The sequence below is a fragment of the Polyodon spathula genome, chromosome 11 (assembly GCF_017654505.1).
Source record: "Polyodon spathula isolate WHYD16114869_AA chromosome 11, ASM1765450v1, whole genome shotgun sequence".
NCBI lineage: Eukaryota > Metazoa > Chordata > Actinopteri > Acipenseriformes > Polyodontidae > Polyodon > Polyodon spathula.
This window is the reverse complement of record NC_054544.1, coordinates 9788520-9816213: the sequence shown is the minus strand read 5'-3', so window position 1 is coordinate 9816213 and position 27694 is coordinate 9788520. Positions and strand designations below refer to the sequence as shown.

Here is a 27694-nt window from a genome sequence, read left to right as displayed (position 1 = left end):
GAGTAATGGTGCACCAGTCAACCATATCAAGAGTTCTGCATAACACTGGCTTGGATGGGAGGGTGGCAAGAAAGAAGCTGTTACTCAAAAAGTACCATCTGAAAGCACGTGTGGAGTTTCCCAGAAAGCATGAGAGTGACCCAGCTGTGATGTGGGAAAAGGTTTTGTGGTCAGATGAGACCAAGATAGAGCTGTTTTGTCAAAACTCAAAGCGCTATGTGTGGCACAAACCTAACAATGCCCATGCCTCAAGACACACCATCCCTACAGTGAAGTATGGTGGTGGCAGCATCATGCTGTGGGGATGCTTCTCATCAGCAAGGACTGGGCGTCTTGTTACAATTGAAGGAAGAATGGATGGAGCAAAATACAGGAAAATATTGCAAGAAAATCTGCTTCAGTCTGCTAAAAAACTGAAGCTTGGGAGGAAATTCACCTTTCAGCAGGACAATGATCCCAAGCACAAGGCCAAAGCAACATTGGAGTGGCTCAAGAACAATAAGGTGAATGTCATACAGTGGCCCAGTCAAAATCCTGATCTCAATCCCATTGAGAATCTGTGGCACTATTTGAAAATTGTGGTCCACAAGCGTCGTCCAACCAACCTGAACAACCTGGAGCAAATCTGCCAAGAAGAATGGGCCAAAATCACTCCGACACTGTGTGCAAAGCTGGTACATACTTACCCCAAAAGACTTAAAGCTGTTATTGCAGCGAAAGGTGGCTCTACCAAATATTAATGTGTGGGGGTTGAATACTTATGCAAGCAAGATATTTCAGTTTTTTATTTTTCTTAAAAATATTTCCCAACATAAAACCAATGTCACCTTACAATAATTGATTTTGAGTTTCAGTGTTTTAAAATAAAATATCGTACAGAATGTAATTTCAATGTACCATTTGTAATTCAGTAATATGAGAGAATTGGTCAGGGGTCTGAATACTTTTGCAAGGCACTATATATATATATATATATATATATATATATATATATATATATATATATATATATATATATATATATATAGTACTGTGCAAAAGTTTTAGGCAGGTGTGAAAAAATGCTGTAAAGTAAGAATGCCTTCAAAAATAGACATGTTAATAGTTTATATTTATCAATTATCAAAATGCAAAGTGAGTGAACAGAAGAAAAACATACATCAAATCAATATTTGGTGTGACCACCCTTTGCCTTCAAAACAGCATAAATTCTTCTAGGTACACTTGCACACAGTTTTTAAAAGAATTTGGCAGGTAGGTTGGCCCAAACATCTTGGAGAACTAACCACAGTTCTTCTGTGGATTTAGGCAGCCTCAGTTGCTTCTCTCTCTTCATGTAATCCCAGACAGACTCGATGATGTTGAGATCAGGGCTCTGTGGGGGCCATACCATCACTTCCAGGACTCCTTGTTTTCTTTACTCTGAAGATAGTTCTTAATGACTTTCGCTGTACGTTTGGGGTCATTGTCATGCTGTAGAATAAATTTGGGGGCAATCAGATGCCTCCCTGATGTTATTGCATGATGGATAAGTATCTGCCTGTACTTCGCAGCAGTGAGGAGCCCATTAATTCTGACCAAATCCCCAACTCCATTTGCAGAAATGCAGCCCCAAACTTGCAAGGAACCTCCACCATGCTTCACTGTTGCCTGCAGACACTCATTCGTGTACCACTGTCCATCCCTTCGGCGAACAAACTGCCTTCTGCTACAGCCAGATATTTCATATTTTGACTCATCAGTCCAGAGCACCTGCTGCCATTTTTCTGCACCCCAGTTCTTGTGTTTTCTTGCATAGTTGAGTCGCTTGGCCTTGTTTCCACGTTGGAGGCATGGCTTTTTGGCTTCAAGTCTTCCATGAAGGCCACTTCTGACCAGACTTCTCCGGACAGTAGATGGGTGTACCAGGGTCCCACTGTTTTCTGCGAATTCTGAGCTGATGGCACTGCTGAACATCTTCCGATTGCGAATGATGTGTCTTTCATCTGCTGCAGTACGTTTCCTTGGATGACCACTGCGTCTACGGTCCTCAACGTTGCCCGTTTCTTGTGCTTCTTCAAAAGAGCTTGGACAGCACATCTGGAGACCCTCTGGGTCCAGATGACCCTCAGCACATCTGGAGTCTGCCTGGGAGAGACCTTGCTGATGCAGTATAACTACCTTGTGTCTTGTTGCTGTGCTCAGTCTTGCCATGGTGCATGACTTTTGACAGTAAACTGGCTTCAGCAACCTCACCTTGTCAGCTAAGTTTGGCTGTTCCTCACCCAGTTTTATTCCTCCTACACAGCTGTTTCTATTTCAGTTAATGATAGTGTTTCAACCTACATATTGAATTGATGATCATTAGCACCTGTTTGGTATAATTGTTTAATCATACACCTGACTATATGCCTACAAAATTCCTGACTTTGTGCAAGTGTACCTAGAAGAACTGATGCTGTTTTGAAGGCAAAGGGTGGTCACACCAAACATGGATTTGATTTAGATTTTTCTTCTGTTCACTCACTTTGCATTTAGTTAATTGATAAATATAATAATTAGTGTAAGATAGCAGGGAGGGGGTTAAAATCCTCCCTGCTAAAAACATGTGAAAATGCATGTTTGCTTAATTAGTTTATTTTTTATTTATTTAATTATTCCCTGCACCTGGTTTTAATTGCAAATTAGATCCAGGTGCAGGGTATTTAAAGAAAGCAGTTAGTTTGTTTAGGGCTGCTGAGAGAAGGAACAGAAAGTGTGCTCTGGTTCCGAGCAGTAAGAGTGAGGTACTATGATAAACAGTGTGATTTTGTGGTTTTGGGTTACCGGTAAACAGCTTAGCTGTCCGGGGTGTTAGTAAGAGGAATCCTGACTGTATAGTTAGTGCTCCAAGAAGGAGCTAGGTGTTTGTTTGTTTTGTTTATTTTGTTTGAACTTCTGTGTGTTTATTAAAAATTGTGCGTCAGCGCTACGAAAATCCATTTCTGTGTCCTGGGTCTATTCTTAAAGGGGCAACGAACCGTGAGAGTTGCGCAGTCTTTGTTACTATATATATATATATATACACACACACACACATATATATATATATATATATATATATATATATATACATACATAGTACATAGTATCACTGAATCAAAAAGGGATACAGTAACCTTGACCTTGAAATAAAGGAACAGCAGTCAGCTTTAACTGAGTTTAATTTCAATTGTATTTCTTCCTTTCCAGACATATTTTTGGGAGATGACGAGTGGGGTGGAAGAAATTCCACCTGGAATTATCAATAAAGAACACGTCGTCTTTGGGAATATTCAAGAGATATATGAATTTCATAACAAGTATGTTGACAATGTATTTTATGAAAATAAAATACAAGTCTTTATGGTTTGAAGTACATTTTCTTTTTAATAAAAAACGCCCGTAATTGAAATAAACAAAACAACAGCCTGAATGAAAATGTAACTTCCACCCACTTACTTTTTAATGAGAATGGTAGCTGCTTTTGTTTGACAGAGTTGATTACTGTACTTTCTATGTGACATGTTTCATAATTAAAATGAAGCTCTAAATGTTATTCCATTTTTTTAAAGAATTGAAGGGCATACTGTACAGTAGAATAAAGGAGATCACTGAGAGGTTACGCCGCTCGTCAGTGCCCAGATTATATATTATCAGGCATGCATTCTGGAACAGCAATGTAATTTTCTTCAGATATTATCTGTCATTATCTATATGTGTCTGTCTTTCTAGAGTACATCTAACTTTTGAGGCAAACTTTATTGAAATGGTCTATTATAGGAGTGTTGTAATTCAAGCATTGTAACAAAGCACTGTTTTTGATTCTAGCATCTTTATCAAAGAATTGGAAAAATACGAGCAACTGCCTGAAGATGTGGGCCATTGCTTTGTCACATGGGTATATTTTGTTTTCTGTCTACTCTTTAGGATGGTAGTGCTTGTGAAAGGGGAGGGGATAACAGTAATGGAGTCCTCTGATTGGTCCAAACGATTGGTATAGGTCAGGCATCCCTAACACTGCTCCTTCATGTACCTTCCCTAATCCAGTTCACCCGCTTTCAATGTTAGAGGGTTGTTCATTTAATCCATCTTTGAAAGGAGTGATAACCAAGCTTTATATTCCACTTTCATACCACTTTATAGGACAAGCATCATTGTCACTGGTCACTGTTTTGGTTCTTTATATATCTGCATTACAAAATACAAGGAATTTTCTAATTCAGCACTGCTGTAGATTACAAGTTACTGCTGCTTCCTTAGTCTTTAGTGCTGTGGTCGTGTTGCTATTGCTAGTAAGGAAAGGCATTTGCACTTGGATAGCACTCCTTCAAGCAAAAGGTTAATTTGTCACTGATCGACAAACCAAGTTCCTCGATCAAGAAGTTGTTTGCAATTGTTGCAACAAAATATTTTTGGAATCTGTCAAAGACTTCAAAAGAAATGCAAAAAAAAAGAAAAAAAAAAGAAAAAAATTGTAAGAACACCATTGATATCTGGGGGATGTATGGTTACCTGTAATATGCTGGCATAACGATACTAATGTTTTTCTCTTTTTTCTATGTAGGCAGACAAATTCCATGTGTACGTGACATACTGCAAAAATAAGCCTGATTCTAGCCAACTAATTCTAGAACATGCTGGGAGCTTTTTTGATGTAAGTGGATTTTCACATTAATTAGAGTGTTCGCTGCTCTGCCTAATGGACTCAGTCTAAAAGTATTTAATTGGCCCTTCTGGGTTGCATCATTCCAAAAATGTGATGTAACTGGATAATTGTATTACATTGTTTATTTGAGTATTGTATTGTTACCTTAATTGAATACCTTCAAGTTATCAGTAGGCTACTTTGAGAGCATGATGCATATTTCAAGTGTCCATGCTGTTTGTTTTTAAGTTAGGCATCGTTTACTTCTGTATGTTAATATACTAAGGAGAGCTCAACGAGGAGCCTCTTGATTTTTTATTTACTTGTTCCTACCATGAGCTTTTAAAAAAAAAATCTTTTTAGTTTTTTGTTTACATTATTGTAGTAACCCTGAAGTAGAACATGTGGCTCTGGATGTTGTACAATTAATCCTTTCATCCTGCAGATGGCGCATCACAATTGTTTTTGCATTTCCTGTTCTAACGGACACACTAACAAGCTGCTACTCACTAGCATGCCTTAGCTTTGATATTTGCATTCAAACTACATAAAAAATGTATGCTAATAAACTGTTAATGAATAATTATATATATATATATATATATATATATATATATATATATATATATATATATATATATATATATATATACATATATAATATAAGTCTATAGTTTACACATAATATCCAAATGTTGACATTGTTAACTGCAAAATATGTTTAGAAAAGATACACCAACACTTTGTGAGAAAAGATACACCAACTCAAAACAAATATTTAAAAAATACATGAAACTGATTCTAATCTTTTTAATGGCATCTTATTGTGTGTGTTTTAACACCTCATAGTCTAACCAGTCTATAAATAGAACAAATATTTATAAATTATGGTGGCATAGCCAAGTTTAAAAGGTAGAGCTGGACTGTAATAACCTTACACTGAGACTTTTAAAGTGCATTGATTTGTTTGCTTTCCTCTCTTGAACTGATCTGAAGTGAAGTTGATGTGAAATGTAATTGAATTTAAATATACATTTCCCGAAGTCATTTTTTAATTTGTGTAATATATTATTTGTGTTTGTTTTTCTGTTTGTTTGTTTTTTTAGGAAATACAGCAAAGACACGGCCTGGCAAACTCTATCTCCTCTTATCTAATTAAACCAGTTCAGAGAATCACGAAGTATCAGCTCTTACTGAAGGTAAAAAAAACCAAAAACCCTTTAGATCATGTCAGTGGTTAGTGACCATTAATTAGCCCAAGTCCCACTAGAAACGCAAGGCAATATCAAAGTGCATGCTTGCCTGTGATCCTCTTTTCTTGTCTGTTGGTGTGTTTATAAAGAATGTCTAAATAAATAAACAAAACAAAAAAAAAAAAGAAAATCCAACTTGTTAGTTATAAAACCACATAAACACTGTATTTATACTGTAGGGAAAAACTTTGCTCAACTAAGACAGACTATATTTACAAAGACTTTCTTTTTCTAGAATTTTGGTATGATCATACCACTATTGCACAATACCTTTCAAGAATTTACACATGCAGAATAATACCACAACTATTAAAATGTGACATTTTGCATGATATGATGCAAGAGAATAACCTTGACTAACAGGCACAAATGCTGTCTGAACAGGAACTTTTAACATGCTGTGAAGAGGGGAAAGGGGAAATTAAAGACGGCCTGGAGGTGATGTTAAGCGTGCCTAAAAGAGCGAATGATGCCATGCATGTCAGTATGCTTGAAGGTAAGTCTTGAAGGATTTTTCAAGAGAAGTATAATGAAGGGCCCTTACACAGTAATGTATAGGACATGAAAATGTACTGTCAGCCTGGCCTAACTGTGAAATAACAACATTTTAAAGACACAGATGCTATACCAGGAGCAGGAATCAACACCTACTTTTAATAAATCATCAGGTTTTACAAATTGTACAATTATCCAAATCTATTACATTATATACTTTTTCTAGTTCTGGATGATTTTTGCACTTCTTAAACATGGGTCCAGATAGTTCCTGGTACAATTTATATATATATATATATATATATATATATATATATATATATATATATATATATATATATATATATATATATATACATACACACACACACACACACACACAGGCAAAATACTGGAAGCTATTACTAATGCCTGCTGCAAAGGAAGTGAATCTTGTTTGCATGTACTGAAGGATAGGGGTTTGTGAGTATTAAAGTGAATGTGTTTACACTGGCAGGGTTCGATGAAAACCTGGATGTTCAGGGTGAGCTTATCCTCCAGGACTCCTTCCAGGTGTGGGATCCCAAGTCACTCATTCGGAAAGGACGAGACCGGCACTTGTTTCTCTTTGAGATATCGCTGGTGTTTAGCAAAGAAATAAAGGACTCCTCAGGACGCACCAAATATGTATACAAGAACAAATTGCGGGTGGGTTTTCATTAAAAAAAAAAAAAAATATATATATATATATATATATATATATATATATATATATATATATATATATATATATATATATATATATATATATATAAGTTGCCAGCTGCCCCACGTTTCGATATGTTGTATATATCTTTCTCAAGGGAGCCACACACAAACACATGAATAGATTTAAATACAAAGTAAGTGTAGTTGCCATAGCATCAAAAGCCTATAAGTACTGTACATCTACTGTTTGTTTACAAACATGCTTGCCCTTGACAAAGGTTTGTTAAACATAGTAAAAACTATGTATGTATGTAGGTGTGTAGGTTGTAGGTAGGTAGGCAGGGCAGAGCCTTGCCTGTAAATAGTATTGGGGTTTATGTGTTGGTGGTGGTTGGCAGGGATGGGGTTAATTCTGGCATTAAAGAGGAAAATGTGGAGTGAATAAAGAGATGAGAAATGATCATTTATTTTCAAATGGCCGTTGTTGCCAGTAACAGTTATCAATTAGCAACTAGTTTTGCCTTTGGCTTTTATTTCCGTCCACCCTGTTACTGTAGTTTACAAAAAAAATCAGTAGAGAAACTCTTTAAAGCTCTTGACCAGCAGCTGCCCAACTGTTCCATTCTTACATCTGATTTAATAGAATAATCACTACCTGAACATGTAAACGTGAAATGTGTATTTATAATGTTCCATAAGCCAACATGAATACATGTTTTGTTAAGAGAGCTTTATGTGTAAAATATGTATTAATAATCTGTAAAAGTGTGGAACAAAACAGTTACTGAATGTTTAAAGCATTGGCAGATGGAGCATTTGTACACCTTGATTATTGTTCACTTTGATAATGTACTAATGACTAAAGGGTATGTCCTTCTGAATATGGACCATCTGTTGCAATTGCACAATTAATGAAAATGAATAAAAAAGAAAAAAATATATATATGAATAGTATTATTGTCAGTATTAATAAATACTAGGTTAGCAAAACATATGAATCTAAAAAGTACATAGAGCTTGTTTTGTTAGCTTTTTTATATATATATATATATATATATATATATATATATATATATATATATATATATATATGGATGGTGAATCGAGTTATAAATGTCACCTTGTTTCTAATTGTATGTTAGACTTCTGAACTAGGGCTGACCGAGCACGTGGAAGGAGACCCCTGTAAGTTTGCTTTATGGGCTGGAAGAACCCCATCATCTGACAACAAGACAGTTCTCAAGGTACATTGTGTACATCTAAAGCTGTATTATGAATGCAAAGGTCTTTCCTGGTCTGAGTAAGAAAAAATGTGAAATGATGAAATTTGAATTTGGTGATAGGACTGCATTACATTGCTGGGGAAAAAAAAAAAAAAAAAAACTGTAGGAAATTGTGAGCCATTGTGACAAGGTCTAAATGATCAGGCAAAATGCCTAAAATCCAAGGAATGTGACTCAGCATTATTTTACCCGTCGCCTATTTGGATCCAGCCAACACTGATCTGCTGGCTACTAAGGAATGAAGTCCCCTCTCGCCTCCAGGACAGAGAGGAGGCAAAATAACCTGGAGTGTTGGGAAATCTACATTGATTTTGCAAGTATTTTATCTGCTCTGTGGAGAGAACTTTAGTGAACTTTAATGCTGTCAGTCTGTAACCTCTCATTTACCTCCAGAAGAAAGCTCACAGATACTCACTGATGAGTTGAGCCTTCAAGATGGAAAGCTTGTTAATTCCTAATAAAATCCTATATGGAACCCTAATTGACACAAAAATGTTCTGATTGTTCAGATAAATATATACAAAATAACACATCCTTTGTTTTAAATGCACTGTTGTACAAGTTGTATTTTATTTCAGTACTTTTCTAAATATTGAAATATAACTGCCTCAAAGTCACTGACACTCGCTTTCGTTTTGAATTTTCAAATCGCAGGCATCCAATATTGAAGCAAAACAGGAGTGGATTAAAAATATCCGTGAAGTTATTCAAGAGCGAATGATTCACCTTAAGGGGGCTTTGAAGGAACCTATTCACATGCCCAAGACACCAGCCAAACAAAGGAACAACAGCAAAAGGTGAACTCGTTATTCTGCATCCACACTTTGTCAGGATGACGTTTGTGGTTATTTTCCGTTATGCATGATTCCCTCAGTTTTAAAAGACACTCTCCACAGACTGGTCTACAGGCATTAGAGGGAGAGTCCCTTTCAGAGGCAATATTTAACTCTGTGTTGATCACGGTTTAGGTAAATAAACAGAATGGCACAGCATGTGTTACTGAATAGAGATTCTCTGTCTCAGAATAGGGGTGTAATTTAAAAGACTTTTCAAAGTGAAGTTCAACTGCATAATGATGAGGGGAACAGTGAAAATAGTACTGGAGCTAATAAAAGATAGGATAATGGATTGTAAAACTTTGGGGACTACATCCAACTAAAGTCAGCATTAAGTTTGTTCTGTATAGTTTGGTAAGGATGCACAATAACTTCATAAATGTCTGGTTTCTGTTTCTAGGGATACCGGAGAGGACGGTGACAGTCAGGGAGATGGTAGCAGTCAGCCTGACACCATCTCTATTGCATCGAGAACATCTCAGAATACAGTGGACAGTGACAAGGTAGGAATACTTGGGTTAATTAAACACTAGCAGGGTTTCAGCAAGGGCTATCTGTTATGTTGGCATCTCTTACCATCAAAGAATGGAACCAAAATTATATATTCTCTGTTGTCATTCCAAAATAAAACAATATTTGTTTCCTGAATAAACAACTAAGAAACCACAACAACCCCTTCAATGTGTCCTACTCCCACTCATTCCTTTCCTCGCCTCATATATACTGAGTATCAGGAGGCACCACCCCTTTTTAGACAGTTGGCACACGAGTGATAGCTGGAGAAGTTAAACATTAGGTTTCCCATACCTTTTCTTTGCTTAAAGCAGGGGTTAGATCAAGTTACTTCAGCACAGGTAAGTTAAACATATGGTCTTTACAGTTTAGTGTAAGATAAAATATACATATTTGTAATCTAAATATAAAAATCTGTTACGCCTTTAGATTTTCAATTAAATGTATGGTGCGGAGCAAGTCTGTATATATAAATTAGGATCCATTTAGTCTCCTAAGAGAACTCTGTAAACTCAGTGTTGAATTAATGCTGAATTCTACAGGGACAGCTTTATTGCATCATTAAAGTGAACGCTTTGATATGCACTTCATCTTCGTAACTATAACCAGGTTTCTGTCTTGTTCTTCCCTTTCCCTAACCCTGTCTTTGGGAGGATCTCTTACCCTCAAGAGATTCTCATTTGGAGAGGCAGGCTGGTGCAGCTGCCAAGTGTGCTATTGGTCTAGCCTGAAGCCATGTTGATAAAGGCAGGACTTACCGTAAAGTGTGGTCCAGATGTATTTTCGCTTGTTCTTCTACTAAACATGAAGAAAATAATTGACTTTAACTGATGCAGAGGAGCATGGCAGCAAGTGTTATTAGATATACTCTTGTATTGCAACAACATCAAATGTTATGACTCATAATTTAAAAAAATAAATAAATAAAAATGAAGGCTAAGTAAACTTTGGTAGTCTTTTTGTGTAAGGAGATGATTTGAATTGGTTGACATTTACATTTTATAATATCACAGTACTTGTTTTGATTTTTATATTCTGAAAGTACAAATATCACAACACAAATGCATCACAAAACAGGAATAGAAGCTTATCCAGTTTCAAGGATTTAATAGGTAGAACTCTTGGACATTGGGGTCCTTCCTACGACAGACTTGAGAAATGCCTGGAGAAATACTGATGTGACCGCTGTTGCAAGAGTTTAGAAAAAGGCTGACCCTTGATCTCCAAGCAATGGCAAAATGAAATTAATTCAATAAATTGTTCACTAACAGAGAGTGAGCATTGCCTAAAAGTCATTACTGGATAAAAACAGGTACTGTTACTGAGTCGTCATTGTGTCTGCAGGAACCCTGCCCATTTCTGCACATACTTCCCCTTTTTACCCAGACAGACAAAGTAACCGCTCCACTGCAGCAAAGACTGACTCAATTGACCACTCCTTCCTGTTCCCATATACTGGAGAACTTACATTTCTGTTACTCCCACACCAAACAGTTGGCAGTCATTTGAATGCCATAGTACTCTTTAGAGCTAGAAATACAGTAGGCTTGAACCAGAGAGTTATACAACCAGCTGTGATTGAAACGGGCCCAAATTTAATTTGTAATGTATCCAACAAGTGCCCATTTCTCTGGACGGAACCTTTTTGTTTAGTCTCGTCCAGACAGTCTTGTGCACCCCACCCTTATTGTCTCTGGACTCTAACAGCAAGTTATAATAATGTTCATTTCATTTTTTTTTAAAGCCTGCTTCTGAGGGATGGAAAAGTCAGACTGACAAAACAAATATCAACCACAGTTGCAACTATAACTTAAAACAAATGCTGTATAAGGGAAAATGAGGAATGACTGTTTTTCCTCTTCCAGCCCCACGTCAGTACACTTCATTTATCCCACACAACTAGGGTAAGGTGCAGATTTCCATACAGACACTACCTGCCAAAAGTATTAAGACACTAGTCCAGTCTTTTAGTCAGCTTTTTAAAGGAAAAAAAAAAAACATGTTAATATTAAAAAAACCAAGAAGCAAAATATATATATATATATATATATATATATATATATATATATATATATATATATATATATATATATATGATTTGAAAATACGCTTCAGGGTGTCCCAGGGCTAGTTGTCAGTGGGCTGCATTGTATCTTAGAAAACAGCTTGAAACACATTTTAATGGAAGTCATTAGTAAGGCTCAAGGTCTGCCGTTATGGTGACAATTTTTATCATATTTTGTACATGTATACGCAAAACGAGCTAAGATGAATCAATAATGCAGTTACTGTTCTTTCTGTGGAGTGACTACTGTAAGTGCGTGATACTTATTGCATTACAGTTGTTGCGTGTAAAATGCATTATATTTCTCCTGAAAGACCGTCAACAAGCATGTGTGTTTTAACATCACTGTTTCATCTATAAGTCACAAGATAGTCCTCATGTGCATGTGATGTTGCCCCTAGCATTTTCTGTTACTTGTAGAAAGTGTGTGGACAGTACAGGTGCTCCAGGATACGTTTTGAAGAAAACTTGCTGTTGAGAGCATTGGGTCTGTGTCTAAGAAAGGCATTAGTGAACAGTGTCCTTTTAGCCCTCAAAACTGGAAACTGCACCAAGCCAAAGTGAGTGATTTTCAAACCCTCAAGGGAGATTAAATCTATAAGTAGAAATTGTAATAAAAATTAATTGGAGTTTTGTAGCTTTTCCTTTTTTAAACCATGATATATTAGCTTTTTAAAACCTCTTTGTGTGAGTAAAAACGTGAAGGAATTGGCAATACTAAACTTTATATAACAAATATGCTAGTCTTTAGTTTTTTTAATTGATGAGGGAAATTAAGTTTCTGTTGTGCTATATTATTAACAAAATACTAAACAGTCAAAAAAGATCAAATGCATCATTCTCGTTGGATGATAAATACAATGGGTCCTATAACCAGCCAATAATTCAAAGAGTTGCCCTTAAGAGAATGTCTCAAAGACGGCCAAGTGGGCGGCGTCAGAACCAGGAAGGAATGAAATATACAAAGACGATGATGTGAAATGAAATGATGATGGCGCTGGCTGGCGCCGGTTTATTGTAAAATAAAAGGGTTTAACAAACAAAAGACAGGACACTGCACTTCGCGCCAAAATAAACAGACAAACAAAACGAATAGACACGGACAAAACACAGAGTGGACGAACGCTACACAAACAATTGAAATCTATATTTACACTTCTCTATCTCTATCTCTATCTCTATCTCTATCTCTATCTCTATCTCTATCTCCCGTTCTCCACTCCCGAACACCCAACGCCAAGTATGTGACAACGTGCATCTATATATACTATTGTGCTGGGATTCAATTACCAATTAATTATTCACTTGAATCCCAGCACGTGAATTAATAAAGTGCAATTCCCCGTGCTCACATATTACTACATTTTACTTGCAAGTGAAGTGCTGTGCAATCCTCGTGCCTAAATACACATATACATTTTAAACACTCGTGTTACACAGACCCGTTTATATCCCGTGTACCAATGTCTATACACCAACATTTAAACACACCACACGCAACACATAACAGATAATATACACAGGGGTGGGAACTTTGTCACAGAGAACTATACTGCATTATTAATTCACTGATTTTTGCATCATCAGTGGTACAGTGTAATCAGACAAGATGTCATAAAAAGGTTCTAAAATACCTTTTGTTTTCAGTTTCAGCAAAGAACTAGGAGACAAGTGAAAGTAACAAAGAACGTCTTAAAGGAACTTGATCCAAGAAAGATGTTGAAAAAGTAAATAACTTTTTTGATCAGCTGTCCTAACTGGAACAGCTATGGTTAATTCTTAATTGATACTAAAGACAGGAAGCAGGCTAATGTGTACCAAATAAGGTCACATAGCAGTTACAGAGGCAAGACTATCTCCATAGTCCTTCTGATAGATTCTAGAGCTGCTGCCCTTTTGCTATTCAGGGATTTCCTGTTTGGATACAGCAGGGCTTCAAATCATTTAGATTTTGCTTCAGTGTGGTTTAATTGAGATTTAGGCTGCAGGGCTTTTTGTTATGGTAGAAACAGTAAGAATTAGACTAATTATTTTGAAAACTGTGAGGTTAAACTCCACTCGCCAGTTTCTTTCTAAAATAAATAAATAATTTCAGAAAGAGAATTTACTGCAGTTCATTATGTACATGTATGGCCTTGTTCCAAAATGATTTATTACAAAATTAAAATAACACACTTCTGCTGTAGATGCACAGAAAACTGCAGTGTGCTCCCTTATGGGTCTTTTAGTTAAAACCAATCTAGGACACTAGTCCACTGTGCTCTAATGATAAAACATGACTTAATTTAATATGGTCAAAAAGTTATGCTTTGAGTTGTGTCTTTCTGTAATCATACCTTCATATTTCTTTCTCTTTTTCACATAAAGTACATTTCATTTCATATTGCATGTCACTTAAAGTGGGATGTTTAAATTGAAAGAAGCATTTTCAACACAGCTCAATAGGGGATTAAAACCAGGACCTTAATTCCTTAATTGAACACTTAGGTTACATTAAACAATAAAAACCTGCTAGGAGCACAGCTCTACTACCCAGACCAATAATTAAGAATGAATGGGATGGGAAGCATCACAAGCGATCTCAACTGGTCTAGTACTCTGTTCACACTGTGTAAACGTCCACACACGTTGCAACAGGATTGTAATGGCTAGCATAGAGAATAATGTGTTTATTTTCTTACCTTCTTAGTTTTCAAACTGGTAAAATAAAACCTGCAAACATCACCTCAATGAAGAATGTATTTATCTGTATTTAAAGTTGCCTAGCAACCAGTCTCCCATTTTCATTCCCCGTACCTAATACAGAGAACTATCCAGGTAGAATATGTTGGGCACATGTACCAATGGAAAATAAGTTTAAGGTCAGTGACATTTCAAAGATAAATATGTGCGCTGGAACATATAATTGAATATTGGCATGGCTACTAAATGCATGTTCTTTATTTTTAGCTTTAACCAGAAGGGAGTGTTGTGCAAACACATGCATTATCTTGGCTGGAGTCAAGGCTTTTATCGGCAAAGATTATTATACAGACACTAATACCTCACACATTTAGGAAATAAAATACCTTTATTTTTTATTTTTTTTATCATGCAGCTGATATTTTAAAATGGAGGGATTTTTTTATTTTATTTTGGATGCCAGTCCAAAGCTTTAGAAAGTGATGATGTGGAAGGATTTTAAGTTAAGGTCAAGATTCTATTTCAATCAGCTGAGCCATTGCCTCTTTCAGACTCCAAATTAAAACATTACAATTATTTTTTAAAAATGCATAAAATTCAGTATTTGCCAAAGCTTGAAGCTATATGAAAATATTAGTGACCATTTCATATTACTGTTAACTTTTTATACTTGAGAAACACAAGAGTCCCCTATATTGTTTTGCAGTGTCATCTACTGTCTTCTCCAAACCTGGCCCTTAGGTCAATATAGGTCAATATTTTGTGTTCTTAAAAATAGTAGAGGTTGAATTTTCCTCGCGTTTTTTAAATTCTTCTTAAAATACGCAATTCCTTGCCTCTAACAGTATACAACCTTGTACACCTGTAACGAGAGTTGTGGTTTGGTGGTGCCTTTATGCAGTTGTAACAATAGACACTGAGACTGGAATTAATTAGAGCTGAACATAAGATCAAGCTATGTGATCTGTGATAACTTGCTGTATTTGTTTGTTTTTCATTATTATTTAAAAAGCAATTTAATTTGGTTAACATAACAGGATGTTTAAAATGACTTTCCACAGCTTTATAAACCTTAAAACACTTTACCATTTCCTGTTTCGTTGCTGACGGACAAATATATTTTTAAACCTACAATTTCACTGTGTCTGCGTATTCTCTCTAATTACTTTTCAGTGAGCTGGAGCAAACTGGAGTGTATTTAAACCCTGCAGCGCAACTCCTTTTCTTAAATATATGAATTATATTTATGGTATTCTGATGACATGCATTTTCCTTAACGGGTTAGGATCTGGACACTAGAATAGTAAACATGTGTGTGACTGGATGTTGTTATAATGAAAACTGCAGTGGTGATATGTTTTTGCTCCAGTTCTGTAATTAAATTTTTAAAGTTGCTTAATATCTTGCTGTGAATATAGAAAGACAAAGCAGTACCAGATAGTTATTTGTTGCATTCCACGCAGATTATTACCCAGAACAGTCACACACTTCCATTGACTGGTCTGTTAGATGTGCGCTTGGCCTCAACAAGGGCTGCAGATCAAAGCAATCTGTCTTGGCTGCTATAAAAACTGGCGTGTCTGTGAGTGTGCGTGTGTATGTAGGAGCAGATTTGACAGAGCTTAGTGCAGTGGAAAACTGCAGGGGATTCAGGCAACAGGTTGGCAGGCACAAAGGACTTTCTATGGGGTCCTAGGATAACAATAAGGACTTTTGGAGCTGTGACATCACATCACTGGCGTTTCCTCATTATTGGGTAAGATATGTAGTACCGGTAAAAAAAAAAAAAAAAAAAAAGAAAAAAAGAAGTTTGCTAAAATTACCATAATCTGTTTCTGGAAAAAAATAAAACTTTAGACTTCTGATGTTATAAATCACTACTAACAGCTATCAACTAATATAAAATAAAGTGTATTGCATATACTGGTACTGCCATAAATGGATAACCTTATTTTAAATAGAATATTTATATTAAAAAACAATAGACTCTTGTGTTGTTTACATAATGGATGTATGCTTTTTATCTTTATAAAATAACACTAATGTCTTAACGTTATTGATTCAACTAAATGAAAAAAAAAATAAAAAATGACTTTATATCAATAACCTCATCATGTTTTTTTTCTTTTTCCGGTACGTTGTTTTTTTTTTTGTATTGGAAGTAGATCCCTATTTGGGACACCACATTTGACAATAGTATTAGCAAAGCTAATGCAGTATGCATATTTATACAGCAGGCTGTTTTTCCTACAGTTTAGATACCTCTGGTATTAATTAATGGGTATTACAATATTTATGTGCACAGTATACAATATTTCACTGTGCTGATAATGAAATAAGCCATCCTTTATACAGATTTGAATTATTTAATAATCTCATAGTTCATAGAATGACAACAGTCAGTGAGAATGGCAACTCTGTGCTTTGGTTCTGCTTTGTGTTGAAGATACTTTACCATCTGCAGTTAATATCATTGATTTATGTAATGTATTTAAAAAAAAAAAAAAAAATCTGGGTTACTGCCGAAATACTAACACTAAAACAGATGGAGAGACGTACAGCCATACTTCTGCAGATAGGGCCAAGATAACAGATACGGGTCTCAGTGCAAGAAACCCATTCCAGGCATTACTATTAGACTATGTCCTACATGTCATAGGGTTAAGCTAAAGCTTTAAGCTTGGCTTGAACTGCTTATACAATATGATTGTTGTGTTTGTCAGTCTTATAGTAATGGGTGACTGCAAATATGATATTCTGTGGGGTGAGCCAAGTAATATGACTGTTGCTACCTATTGCACAGTGTAGGGTTTTGAGCTTTACATGTTGGCTTCATTGGTCAAAGCTATATGTCAGAATGGTCGAGGTTGATTTTATTGGGCGTTTTCTGTAATCCGTTATTACTAATTAGATATGTACAGTGCCTAGAAAATGTTGTTTGCATTTTGGCAACAACAAATTAACTCGCTTTTAATGCAAAATATTGAAAGTGTATTTCTACTTTCAAGTAAGAAAGCATTAGTGTTGAGCATGACATTGAATTAACTTGACCCCAATGAATCTGCTTAAACATGTAAGCGTCTAACTTGTAACCCTCTGCAAATATTGATTTCTTGCCATAACACAGTTTAAATTAAAATTATTATTATTATTATTTATTTCTTAGCAGATGCCCTTACCCAGGGCGACCTACATTCGAAGCACTCAATCAACTCTAAACAAGATTACTGGTCTTGAAACTAAAAAGAAAATGTTAGACTTGCATTGCTATTTTTATATTACATAGAATGAGCTGACTTTTACTTTTTTTCACATGGGTACTAAGAATGTAGTGTTGCTGTTGAGATTAAAAATGCTACCATTTAGAAACTGAAACAATGTAAACCCTAAAAGTAAGAAGTAGATTAGCAGATATTGACAGAATTAAAGCCCAAACAAAACTGCTGTCATCAGCTATAAAGGAAGATATTTGTTTTTCTAAGTCTTCTTAAAACCTAGCTAGTAAAGAATATATTTTTGGAACCACTTTGCATTGGTAATTAATATAAAAAGTTATTTCACATACTATGGATGTACAGTAGATCATAATGATCTCTCTTTGTATCATAGATAGCTGTTGTGTGATCAACTTTCATATAGTCTGTGTTGTGCTTGTAAGCTCAGGAGCTGCTCTTCACCTCTTATTGCCTGCCATAGACATGTGTAACCCTGACTAGATCATCCAAAGTTCCATTATGAAAAAGAGCAAGTTTCTTTTTGTAGTGGTGCTATTGAAAGACTTCTAGTCACAACTTTCTGATGGCGAGGCACAGCTGTGCACTATAAGTGTTAGAATCTGCTTATTACAGTACTTCTTTCAATACAAAAATGGGGCTTTTCATTTATTTAAATGGTCTTGCATATTTATATATCTTATAATGATAAATCTATATATATATTAACACATTTTTACATTCATGTTGAAATATGCTGTAGGGTAGATTAAATAATATATGTATATTTGTGAAATGGCTGCCTCTGTTTAATATCTGTCTTTTTTTTTATTTCTAAACTGCTGTCACACACAAAAAAAAACTCCCTCTCAAAAAAGAACTCCAATCTGTGTACATTAGCAGAGCAGCAGAAAGCTGACTTAAACCATTGTAGAGTCTGTTTTATTTTGCCTCTAGATATGGAACTGGGTCTCAATAAAAAAATCTCCCACTATGGGATTGGCTTTACTGAATTTATATTGGTTTCCTGGTTATGCAGTTCAGTTTTCAGCAATGAAAATATCCAGCATTCATGGGTTGTGCTTTGGGCACAAAAATAAATAAATAAATAAACAAAAGCACAAGCTCAGGGCTTTTTCCTAAGTGGCCATATTAAGATGTGTGTTGCAGATGGTGAACAATTACAAATAAGTGGAAACATTAGTGCTTGGAAAGGCCACTGTCTGCCAAGTGAAAAAAAAAAAAAAAAAAAAACGTACGATTGTGCTGATTAGCACAGCCACATGTTTGGAATCACCTAAAACTCCATTCCAGTTTTTAAAATCTCTATATAAAAAAGCAGCTATTTTGGCTTTGGCACCATCAGGGAAAACATCTGTAGAATTTTCAATAAAGTGCTGATAAAATAAATGGTGGAATATTCTAGTCTTTTAAAATATTTTGCTTCCATCGGAGGTATATTTTCTTAATCTAATCTAAATTAAATGTTTTAATATTGCACACTGGCAACTTATGTACTTCTGGCATAAAGAAGAGTTGCAATAGATGCCTGCAAGGACTCAACCATAGACTTCACAAAACCTTTGGCTGTACCGAATGATGTGATTCAGTCTCATTGGTTGGTGGTAACTGCTCTGTGCTGCCAAATACAGCCAGACCATCTCATTGACATATTCATCAGATATTTTCCATTGGATGCTACATGCGGTTTGTCATTTTTAAATAGTTTTATTTAACAATCATTAAAAGAGTTTAAATTAATTACAATGTAACTAATAAGCTATTAATATAGCTGACTTTAAGGTTGTTTTAAAGACGTTTTCCAAAACACTACAAATGTGTGTGGCTTTTTAATTTAATTTTTTTTTTATGATTCTGACACATGCAGTTTGTTACTTTTACTCTATCATTGGCAAAGTACAATGCATGTTACTTAACTAGGTAGCCTCTCATCCAGATGGTGTGGAAGAGGCCAAGAGAAAGCCATTCTAAAACAATCAGAAGATGCTGTTCTTTATGAAGAGGATTTAGAGTTCTGTGAAAGGAGTCATGCAAGCTTGCAAAAGGAATGAAAATTGACTTGACTCTAGTGAGTGAATGCAGGTAGACTGGAAATGGGAGAGGCACAATTGAAGACAAAACAGTATTTGTGCCAGGAGAAAGCATGGATTCTGTGTTTTGGACTGCAGTAATGCTAATAAATCCAGCAGAGTCATTATTGTGATTTTATGCTCATTTAAACGAAGTTCTTGAAAGATAAAGGCCTTTCAGCATTTGCTAATTTGCTGCATTTGCATTTCAATAGGCAATTTGGAAATGTTTGCCGAGTAATAGGTCTTATAATGTCCAAAATTGGAAGTCCTTATAACAAAGGCAGATTGATGGTGATGAAATGCATACACAACAATATGTTGCCATAGAAACACATTGCAGCATTCTCTCTTTGATTCAAGGACATTATTCTGTGCTGTAACTGCCTTTTTTTCACTACAGTTTAGTATAGTAAATGTTTAGAGTCAGTCACTAAATAGGGTTTATACAAAAAAGACCCCAAAAAAACATTTATTTACCAAAAAAAAAAGTGTATATGTTTTAATATGAAAGTACATGCCAAGTACATGAATGGATAAACGTTTTCTTTGGGGAGGGTTTTGGCCAGCACACTGCAGATCAATATTTCTGTATTTCCATCACAGGAGCAGACAGGGTTACTAGTCTTGCTGTCTCCCAGCCAATCCATCCCATCTGTTAAGGGTCTGGACATTTCCAAGTTATTCCCAATTTACAATTTGAACTTGTGACCTTTTGAACCCATTTGGGGAAAAAGCAATAAACTGACCTTTCAACACCATAAAAACATTTTTCAGTCATCAAGTTACATTGAGCATGGAATTAAACTACTATGTTCAGAAGCATGTGTTCTATTTAATCACAAATGGAATAATCCCAGGATTACAAACGGGCACTAATATGAAGATTTTGCTGTTTTTAACAGTGTTATATTGTTGGAATAGCTTTTTTTGCGACAGTGTTTAAAAAAAAAAAAAGTTTTCCAATAGCTGAAACAGATGACTTTTAATATTTTACCCCACCAGTTATTGCTTAACATAAAGCTATTATCAGACGTGTCCTCCTAAACCACCAACTGGAGGTGTGAAGTACTGTAACAAGGGATCTAACACATGATGATTTAGAAAGAGAGAAACTGACTAGGGAAAAACAGAGGCCAGTGGGCGGAGTTCAAACACCAATTGGGTCATGATTCTCACAGAAGACTGCTGGAAAATACTTTATTAACTTTTCAGCTGGTTAATGTAGTATATGTTTTGCCTCATTAGACCTGCAATAAAATATAGTAGGACTAATTTTCATGTGACCTACTTACAGGTAAATGTTGTTTTCTTTTGTAGTTATTGTACCATAAAACATATGACTACAGGACTAATGATCCCCCAGGGTAGGGTTAATGATAAGAATTATGGATTTATGGTATGCCGTATAAATATCTTGCAGCATATACAGACCTTAGTGATATCATTGTCACATTATTTTCTATAAATTACGCATGCACTTTTGGATAAAGGGGAAGGATTTATACAGTATAATTTTTTAAATTTTATTCGTGACACTGCCCATCAGGTCCTGCATGCCTAAGAGTAGCACACACTTTCTGTCCAGTATCCCAGACTCCCCCCCCCCAAAGTAGAGTAAGAAAATTATCTTATATCTACAATAAACTGATATGGGGCACACCTGTCTGCACACAGACTACAAAACCAGCATAGATGTAGAGTAATATTCTATGGTTATTGGTGATGTATCTAACAGGGTACACAGTTCTTTTTTAGTTCTTTTGTATGGGTCATTAAAACAGCAACGGTAAGCTAACAAAGGAAACATGCTGATTACTGCTTGCACTTTCAGACTGCAGCTGTTAGGCATTGCTTGTACCCCTGGGTTATGCACTTAGAAATTATCTTTTACTACAGAACTTGCCTTGTTGTACAGTGAAACACAAGACAAATTTGGACAGGAGTTACAGTTTTTGACCGCTTTGGACTACACCTTGTTTAAGCAAGTATATATTCATTGCCCAATTCCCTGCTTTTTCTTCTCTGGACAGCTTTCTGGAGGCTGTGAACTGACCGTGGTTCTTCAGGACTTCACTGCAGGGTGCAGCAGTGAATTGAGCCTCCAGGTGGGACAGACGGTGGAGTTGCTGGAGCGGCTGAGTGACAGGTCTGGCTGGTGCCTCGTGCGGACCACTGATCGCAGCCCTCCTCAGGAAGGCCTGGTTCCGAGCAGCACTCTCTGCATATCCCACTCTCGCAACAGTGTTGAGATGGAATGCTTCTTCCCATCCGGAAAAGGTAAACAGTTTTACAGCTCAATTTGGATGACCTTCAGCATGGTTATGTAAGACATTTTGAGTGCTGTTGCTCCAGGAAGACTTTGTGGTAAATGTATAACAATAATTGTGGTGAGCCCTTATGGGATAGAAGATTCATGCAGTTTACTCAGTCCACAAGCTTCCAAAACTGCCTGGGACATTTTTTTTAATTGGTACCTAAATTGTGTTTTATCTTTTTCTTTTGAATTGGTTTGCACGTCTAATTGTTTCAGTTGTTTATATATATATATATATATATATATATATATATATATATATATATATATATATATATCATAATATTATCATTCAGTTTCTGTGGATGAATGTTACTGTCATTGGCAAGCCAGACATTAGGGTTAGGGTTTTGGCCCAATGACTATAAATTATATATACAGTTCAGTAGTCATTTGGTCAGATATTTAGTTTAGCACTGTTGCATTACAGTTTTCCAAAACAAATTAAGTATTTTTTCTTCTAGTTTTGTAAGGTAACTGAAGAAGCCCAGAGCACAAGTCTTTATGAGAGTTGTATTCTGATTTGTGGCATGGTAGTAAGAGTCAAACAATCATCTCTAGTCTGGAGTGTGGCGGATAAATTATTTAAGGGTCAAAGTTTCAAACTAGTCTGTGGCAGCTTTAAAGTTATTGATTGCACTTTGTTGTTTGTGTAACTTTTTCTAATATTACATTCTTGCATAATAATGGTTAGGAGATATACATTGCTCACTAATGCAGCCCTGGAGAACAGCAGTTTTATAGAAATTGATGACCCTTTGTCTTGTTATTTTGGGGAACTGTTGAAGAGTTTGGTTAAAATAAATAAATAAAGTCTTATACAGGCTTTTAGCTGGCTGACTGCAGTCAATAAATCCCTACATTTGAAACACAGTCTTAGACTTCAATATAACATTTTAATACCTTACCATTTTTGAAGCTTTTGTTTTTGTGCTGTAAATGCTTTTAAAGCTACAGTGTACACAAACAAGTTCAGTTTTGCACTACAATATAACAACAAAGTGCCTGTTTACTAGACTATTCAATAGTAGTTGAACCTCCTGTGCACTATACTTTATATAAAAGCATGACTGACCAGTTTATTTACATTCCCCAAAGGTAATTTAAGCTATATGGTCACTAATTTGTACCTGCCCACTGTAGGCATTTTAGAAATTGAAATCAAAAAAGGAATTGTACTAAATAGTGTTTTGTGTTATACTGATGTCAGTTTAGAGAAAACACCAATGGGAAAAACAGAATAGTAATATTAGACAGATGTTTCCAGATAACAGACAAGCTCTCCTTTGTACCTTTTGACGTCATGTTTATGCAGATCCATAGGCTCTCTTTAAATAACCCCCAGAGGAAAGCTTCATAGCTACAAGCATACAAATATGATGCCAGAGGCAGGGTGAGAATTCAAAGGCGGTACACGTGAGCTGTGGAAACATCCGTGGCCAATCAGGATAATCACCAGGGAATCCTAAGGGTTTTATTATTCCAACGATGATCAGGAGACTGGTGGAATGCAACAAGATAAAAGGGAAAATCAGACAGCTTCCTGCCAACTAACATTGTAAATTGCTTGATCCTGAATCTTGAGCAGCATTGAAAGGTTTTGTAATGTTATATAATGCAATACAGGGGAAAAAAAAATAGTCTTAATGATTATGTGCGTTTATTTATTTATTTATTTATTTATTTATTATTATTTATACCATTAAATCGCAGGTGATGTTTTGTTAGTTCTAACAGATTTTTCATATTTGTCCATAAACTTGCTCTACTTAATTTCCAGCACTCTTGTTGTGCCTGTTAGAGGGCACTGTTTAGCAGTTCTGAGTTATTCTATCACTCTTACAATTAACTGTGTTAGTTTGTGTTGGTGTTCTCTTCACCTTTTTATCTCATTATCAGGAGAAATAAAACCTCTACTTCTAGCTGTCTACAAAATCAGTTGAACATGGGTAAGGCATTCTAAAAAGGCCAAACATGTTGTTATTACCCCCCCCCCCCCCCCCCCCCGCCCCCCCCCCCCCCCCCCCCCCCCCCCACCCCCCCCCCCCCCCACACACACACACACACACACACACACACACACACACACAAAAACCCCACCAATGTAATGCTGGCCAATGGCTTTGTTTGTTGCTTCTCTAGTCTGAGTATCTTGCTTCTGTGTTTTGATAGTTGTCTTTCTAAAAATAAGTGTCTGCCATGTGTTCAATCGTTCGTTGTTAAACAGTGCAAATCATTTATTTATAAAGAGACAGTTACTGTTGAGAGAAGTAGATTTTAAATGTGGATTTTGTGTATATTTGTGGCGGGGTGCCCCATCCCTGTGTGTATTCTGGCCCAGATATTGAAAGCGATTCACAATCTCCTCACAAAAATTAGTGCTTTTGCACAAAAATAGATGTTTTTCAATACAGCACAAAACAGTTGCGCGGAGTTGGAAAATAGCAGTTTTTTGCTCAATTCGCAAATGTGTTTGTGCCTCACAAAACCTCCTGCTCATTCCTTACCACTATAGCAGAAATGCACAAGCGCTACGCGTGAATGAACAGAACTGGAATACTACACAACAATGGACTGTTAACAATACCCTGCCAAGCAGCTATCATAGTAACCGGCACATGGAATGCAGAATCAAAGCTCAGCACACATCAGTAGCATTGGCACCCCTGAAGTTACATGCCCACCCCCACAAGTGTATTAATAAGCTACTAAATGGAGAAATTAAACAATGGACCACAGGATAGTGTAGGCTATTCAACATATAACTTAAATAAAAAAATATTGTATCGACTTGCTAACTGGATAAGTGTCAACATGAGGGAGACGGACAAAATATCTCTGTAGCATCAAACTCCACTCTTTATTTTTCAGAAACGCACCCTTCAGCCAGTGTTCTGAGTACCATCCGTTGTTTTTTTTTTTTTTTTTTCTTGGTATTAGCTAATCAAACCACTATTGCTTCCTGTCTGGACTGATCTGATTTTTGTAATGTGTTTTTTTTTTTTGTAAGAACTGTAGTCACCCTGGATAAGGGTGTCTGTTATAAGAAAATACACACATACATTAACAACAATAACAATAATTAATAATATTAATAATCCAGCTGTAATCACCTGTTTTTATAGCATATATATTGTGTGTGTGTGTGTGTGTGTGTGTGTGTATATATATATATCGACAAACCTGGGGGGTACAATTTAATCATTCACTTGAAATAAATTGGGCTCACCGGGCAGTAGAATAAGGAGCACCTTTCGTACATTAACTTTACATTTAAAACGCTGACAGAATTTACCAATACAGTAATCAGTAGCCTAGCCTACTACTTTATAAGCAGTGTCCTTAATATAGAAACGTATGTGCAAACTGTTGCTTGATCGATCTGGGTTGATATACTGCTGTATGTGTCTGTTAAAGTAAAGGTTTCCTGCATTATACAGGTAGTTGTTTAGTTTCTGCCTGCTCATTCTATGTTACGTACCAATGGTAGGTACTATGATACTGTGCTGTATTCTTGATTCTGTTTTGGGAGTTATTCTTTCAGCACCAAGAAAGCGTGTTTGGGAAAGTGATCGGTTTTCTTTTAGTCTGAAAGAACGATCATGACTGCAGCTTACCTGTTTATTTTTTAAACATGTATTAAAACTAGTGTTGCTGCTATCACAATCGTTCTTCTGAATATAGTCATTATATAGATGTGGACGGAACATTGTATGATCGCTAGGTGTTTTCCACTGTTGTGGTATCTCAGAAAGCACCTGCATTTCACATCAGTGATTGGATGAGTGAGTGCTGAAAGTGATGTGCGCAGAGTTAAGGCTTGCTTTTTAAAAATTTTGTGCCTGGTTTTTGTATTTTGTACCTGGTTTTGTGCTTGGCGCATCATTTCGAACATGGCAGGATCTCGCAAACTGTAGACCGCTCCTGCAAAATTGCGCTATGCAGACATATTTTTGCACAGTGCAAAATGGGTTGTTGCACGCAAAACGAAATTTTGCATATGGCACATTTTGAGCTTTCATACATAACAGCCATTTACGACGCGCATAACCATCTGCGCGGTGAGCAAACCTTTTGAATATCTGGGCCTCTGTGTTTTATGTGCTGAGCTCACAGTCTGCACATTAATTATTTTGTGACACACCCTTTGTATCTGCACGTGAAGTGATTGTGCAATCCCTGTGCCTAAATAGAAATATACATTTTAAATCACCCATGCTACACAGCCCAATGTATACCTTGTGCACCAATACATACCCACCAACAATAACACACCACATGAAACACAAAATACACACTAGGGCAGGGCGCACCACCACAGTATTATTCAGACCCAATGTGATGTTTAAACAGAATTCAAGGGACCAAAGTGTTACAATTCTCCATGTATATTCCACCATGATGGTGAAATTCCATTCAAGTTGAAGGTTAGGGTGCAGGTAGTGTACTGCTAGACCACACTGCATTCTGGGAAGAGTTGTTTTATTTATATGGATGACTGTTAGAATGGAACAGATGTAGCACAAACCATAAAAGTAAAGGATTCTTTTTTTAATACTTCCCTACAAATATAGAAATAGAGGATCTTTTGAAACGCGATTGGCTCCATTTAAATAAAATTAGATTTTCAAACAAAAGGAAGCCAAAACAATTAACAGGAGAGAGGTATGGACTTCTGTAAAGAGAAAAACAATTACTGTATATGTCAACTGGAAAACATATTGACTAATAACCAGTCCATGATAAGCTGGGAAAAAAAGGAAAAGAAGTACTTGTTTTTTCTATTTCTCCACAGCAGACAAATATGAAAACTAAAATGAATTTTAAAAAAAATAAGAAAGCAGAAATATAATGCAAATGATTATACATTTGGACAAGTAATCACAATAATACCCTCCAATCAGGAATACTAAGGATTACAGACCTGTTGGGTTTTAGTACATTCATACTACTAAAAAATAGTCCCTGTGTTGCATATTATTGTTTACTTGTCTCCACCTTTCAATTTCAACGGGTGTGGTTGCTATTCATGTCCATGTTCAGATATTTGCCGCCTTTTTTTCTATAATGTATCTGTTGTTTTCCTCTTTTGCACCTCACACGTTTAAGTAGGTTGAATGCCGTACTCCCTGAGTGGGTGAATTTAGGTTGTTGTCATTGAACCTTAATAGAAAAAAACACACTTTCCAGTGTTATACGCCCCATTTTCCTACTGCAGCAGAAGGCTAGGTTATGAAAGCACAGCTAGAGACCATCCGTCGTTCTCAAATATTTTTATAGGCTACTATAGGATGCTAAAGCCCATGAACAGTATGAATCTAGTGATAAATTTAATGCTTTAAACAGACTATTGAGCAGTCTTAGGTAGGTGGATGTAAATTTAAAAAGCGCTATACAGGAACTCTGTTTCCCCTCCTACTTTGTACATAAGCTCATTTGCCTGTTTGTGCTTGTACAAACATGGAGGGGGGGGGGGGGGGGGGGGCCAAGGGTATGGATTTTATATATATATATATATATATATATATATATATATATATATATATATATATATATATATATATATACTTTAGACTTAAAAGTAAAAGTGCGTCAGAACTGAAGAGCAGATGGGCT

General features: G+C 36.0%; 1 protein-coding gene across 1 annotated transcript in view; it reads left to right on the top strand.

Annotated features, from left to right (window-relative positions):
- LOC121323019 (kalirin-like) overlaps positions 1-27694 on the top strand; it is a 159909-nt gene that overhangs the window by 95504 nt on the left and 36711 nt on the right. Inside the window, exons 25-34 of the mRNA XM_041263737.1 lie at positions 3211-3320; positions 3829-3898; positions 4565-4654; positions 5752-5844; positions 6283-6394; positions 6890-7080; positions 8223-8324; positions 9018-9160; positions 9600-9702; positions 21795-22041. Of these exons, the coding sequence (XP_041119671.1) occupies positions 3211-3320; positions 3829-3898; positions 4565-4654; positions 5752-5844; positions 6283-6394; positions 6890-7080; positions 8223-8324; positions 9018-9160; positions 9600-9702; positions 21795-22041 (1261 nt within the window). The remainder of the gene's footprint in view (positions 1-3210; positions 3321-3828; positions 3899-4564; positions 4655-5751; positions 5845-6282; positions 6395-6889; positions 7081-8222; positions 8325-9017; positions 9161-9599; positions 9703-21794; positions 22042-27694) is intronic.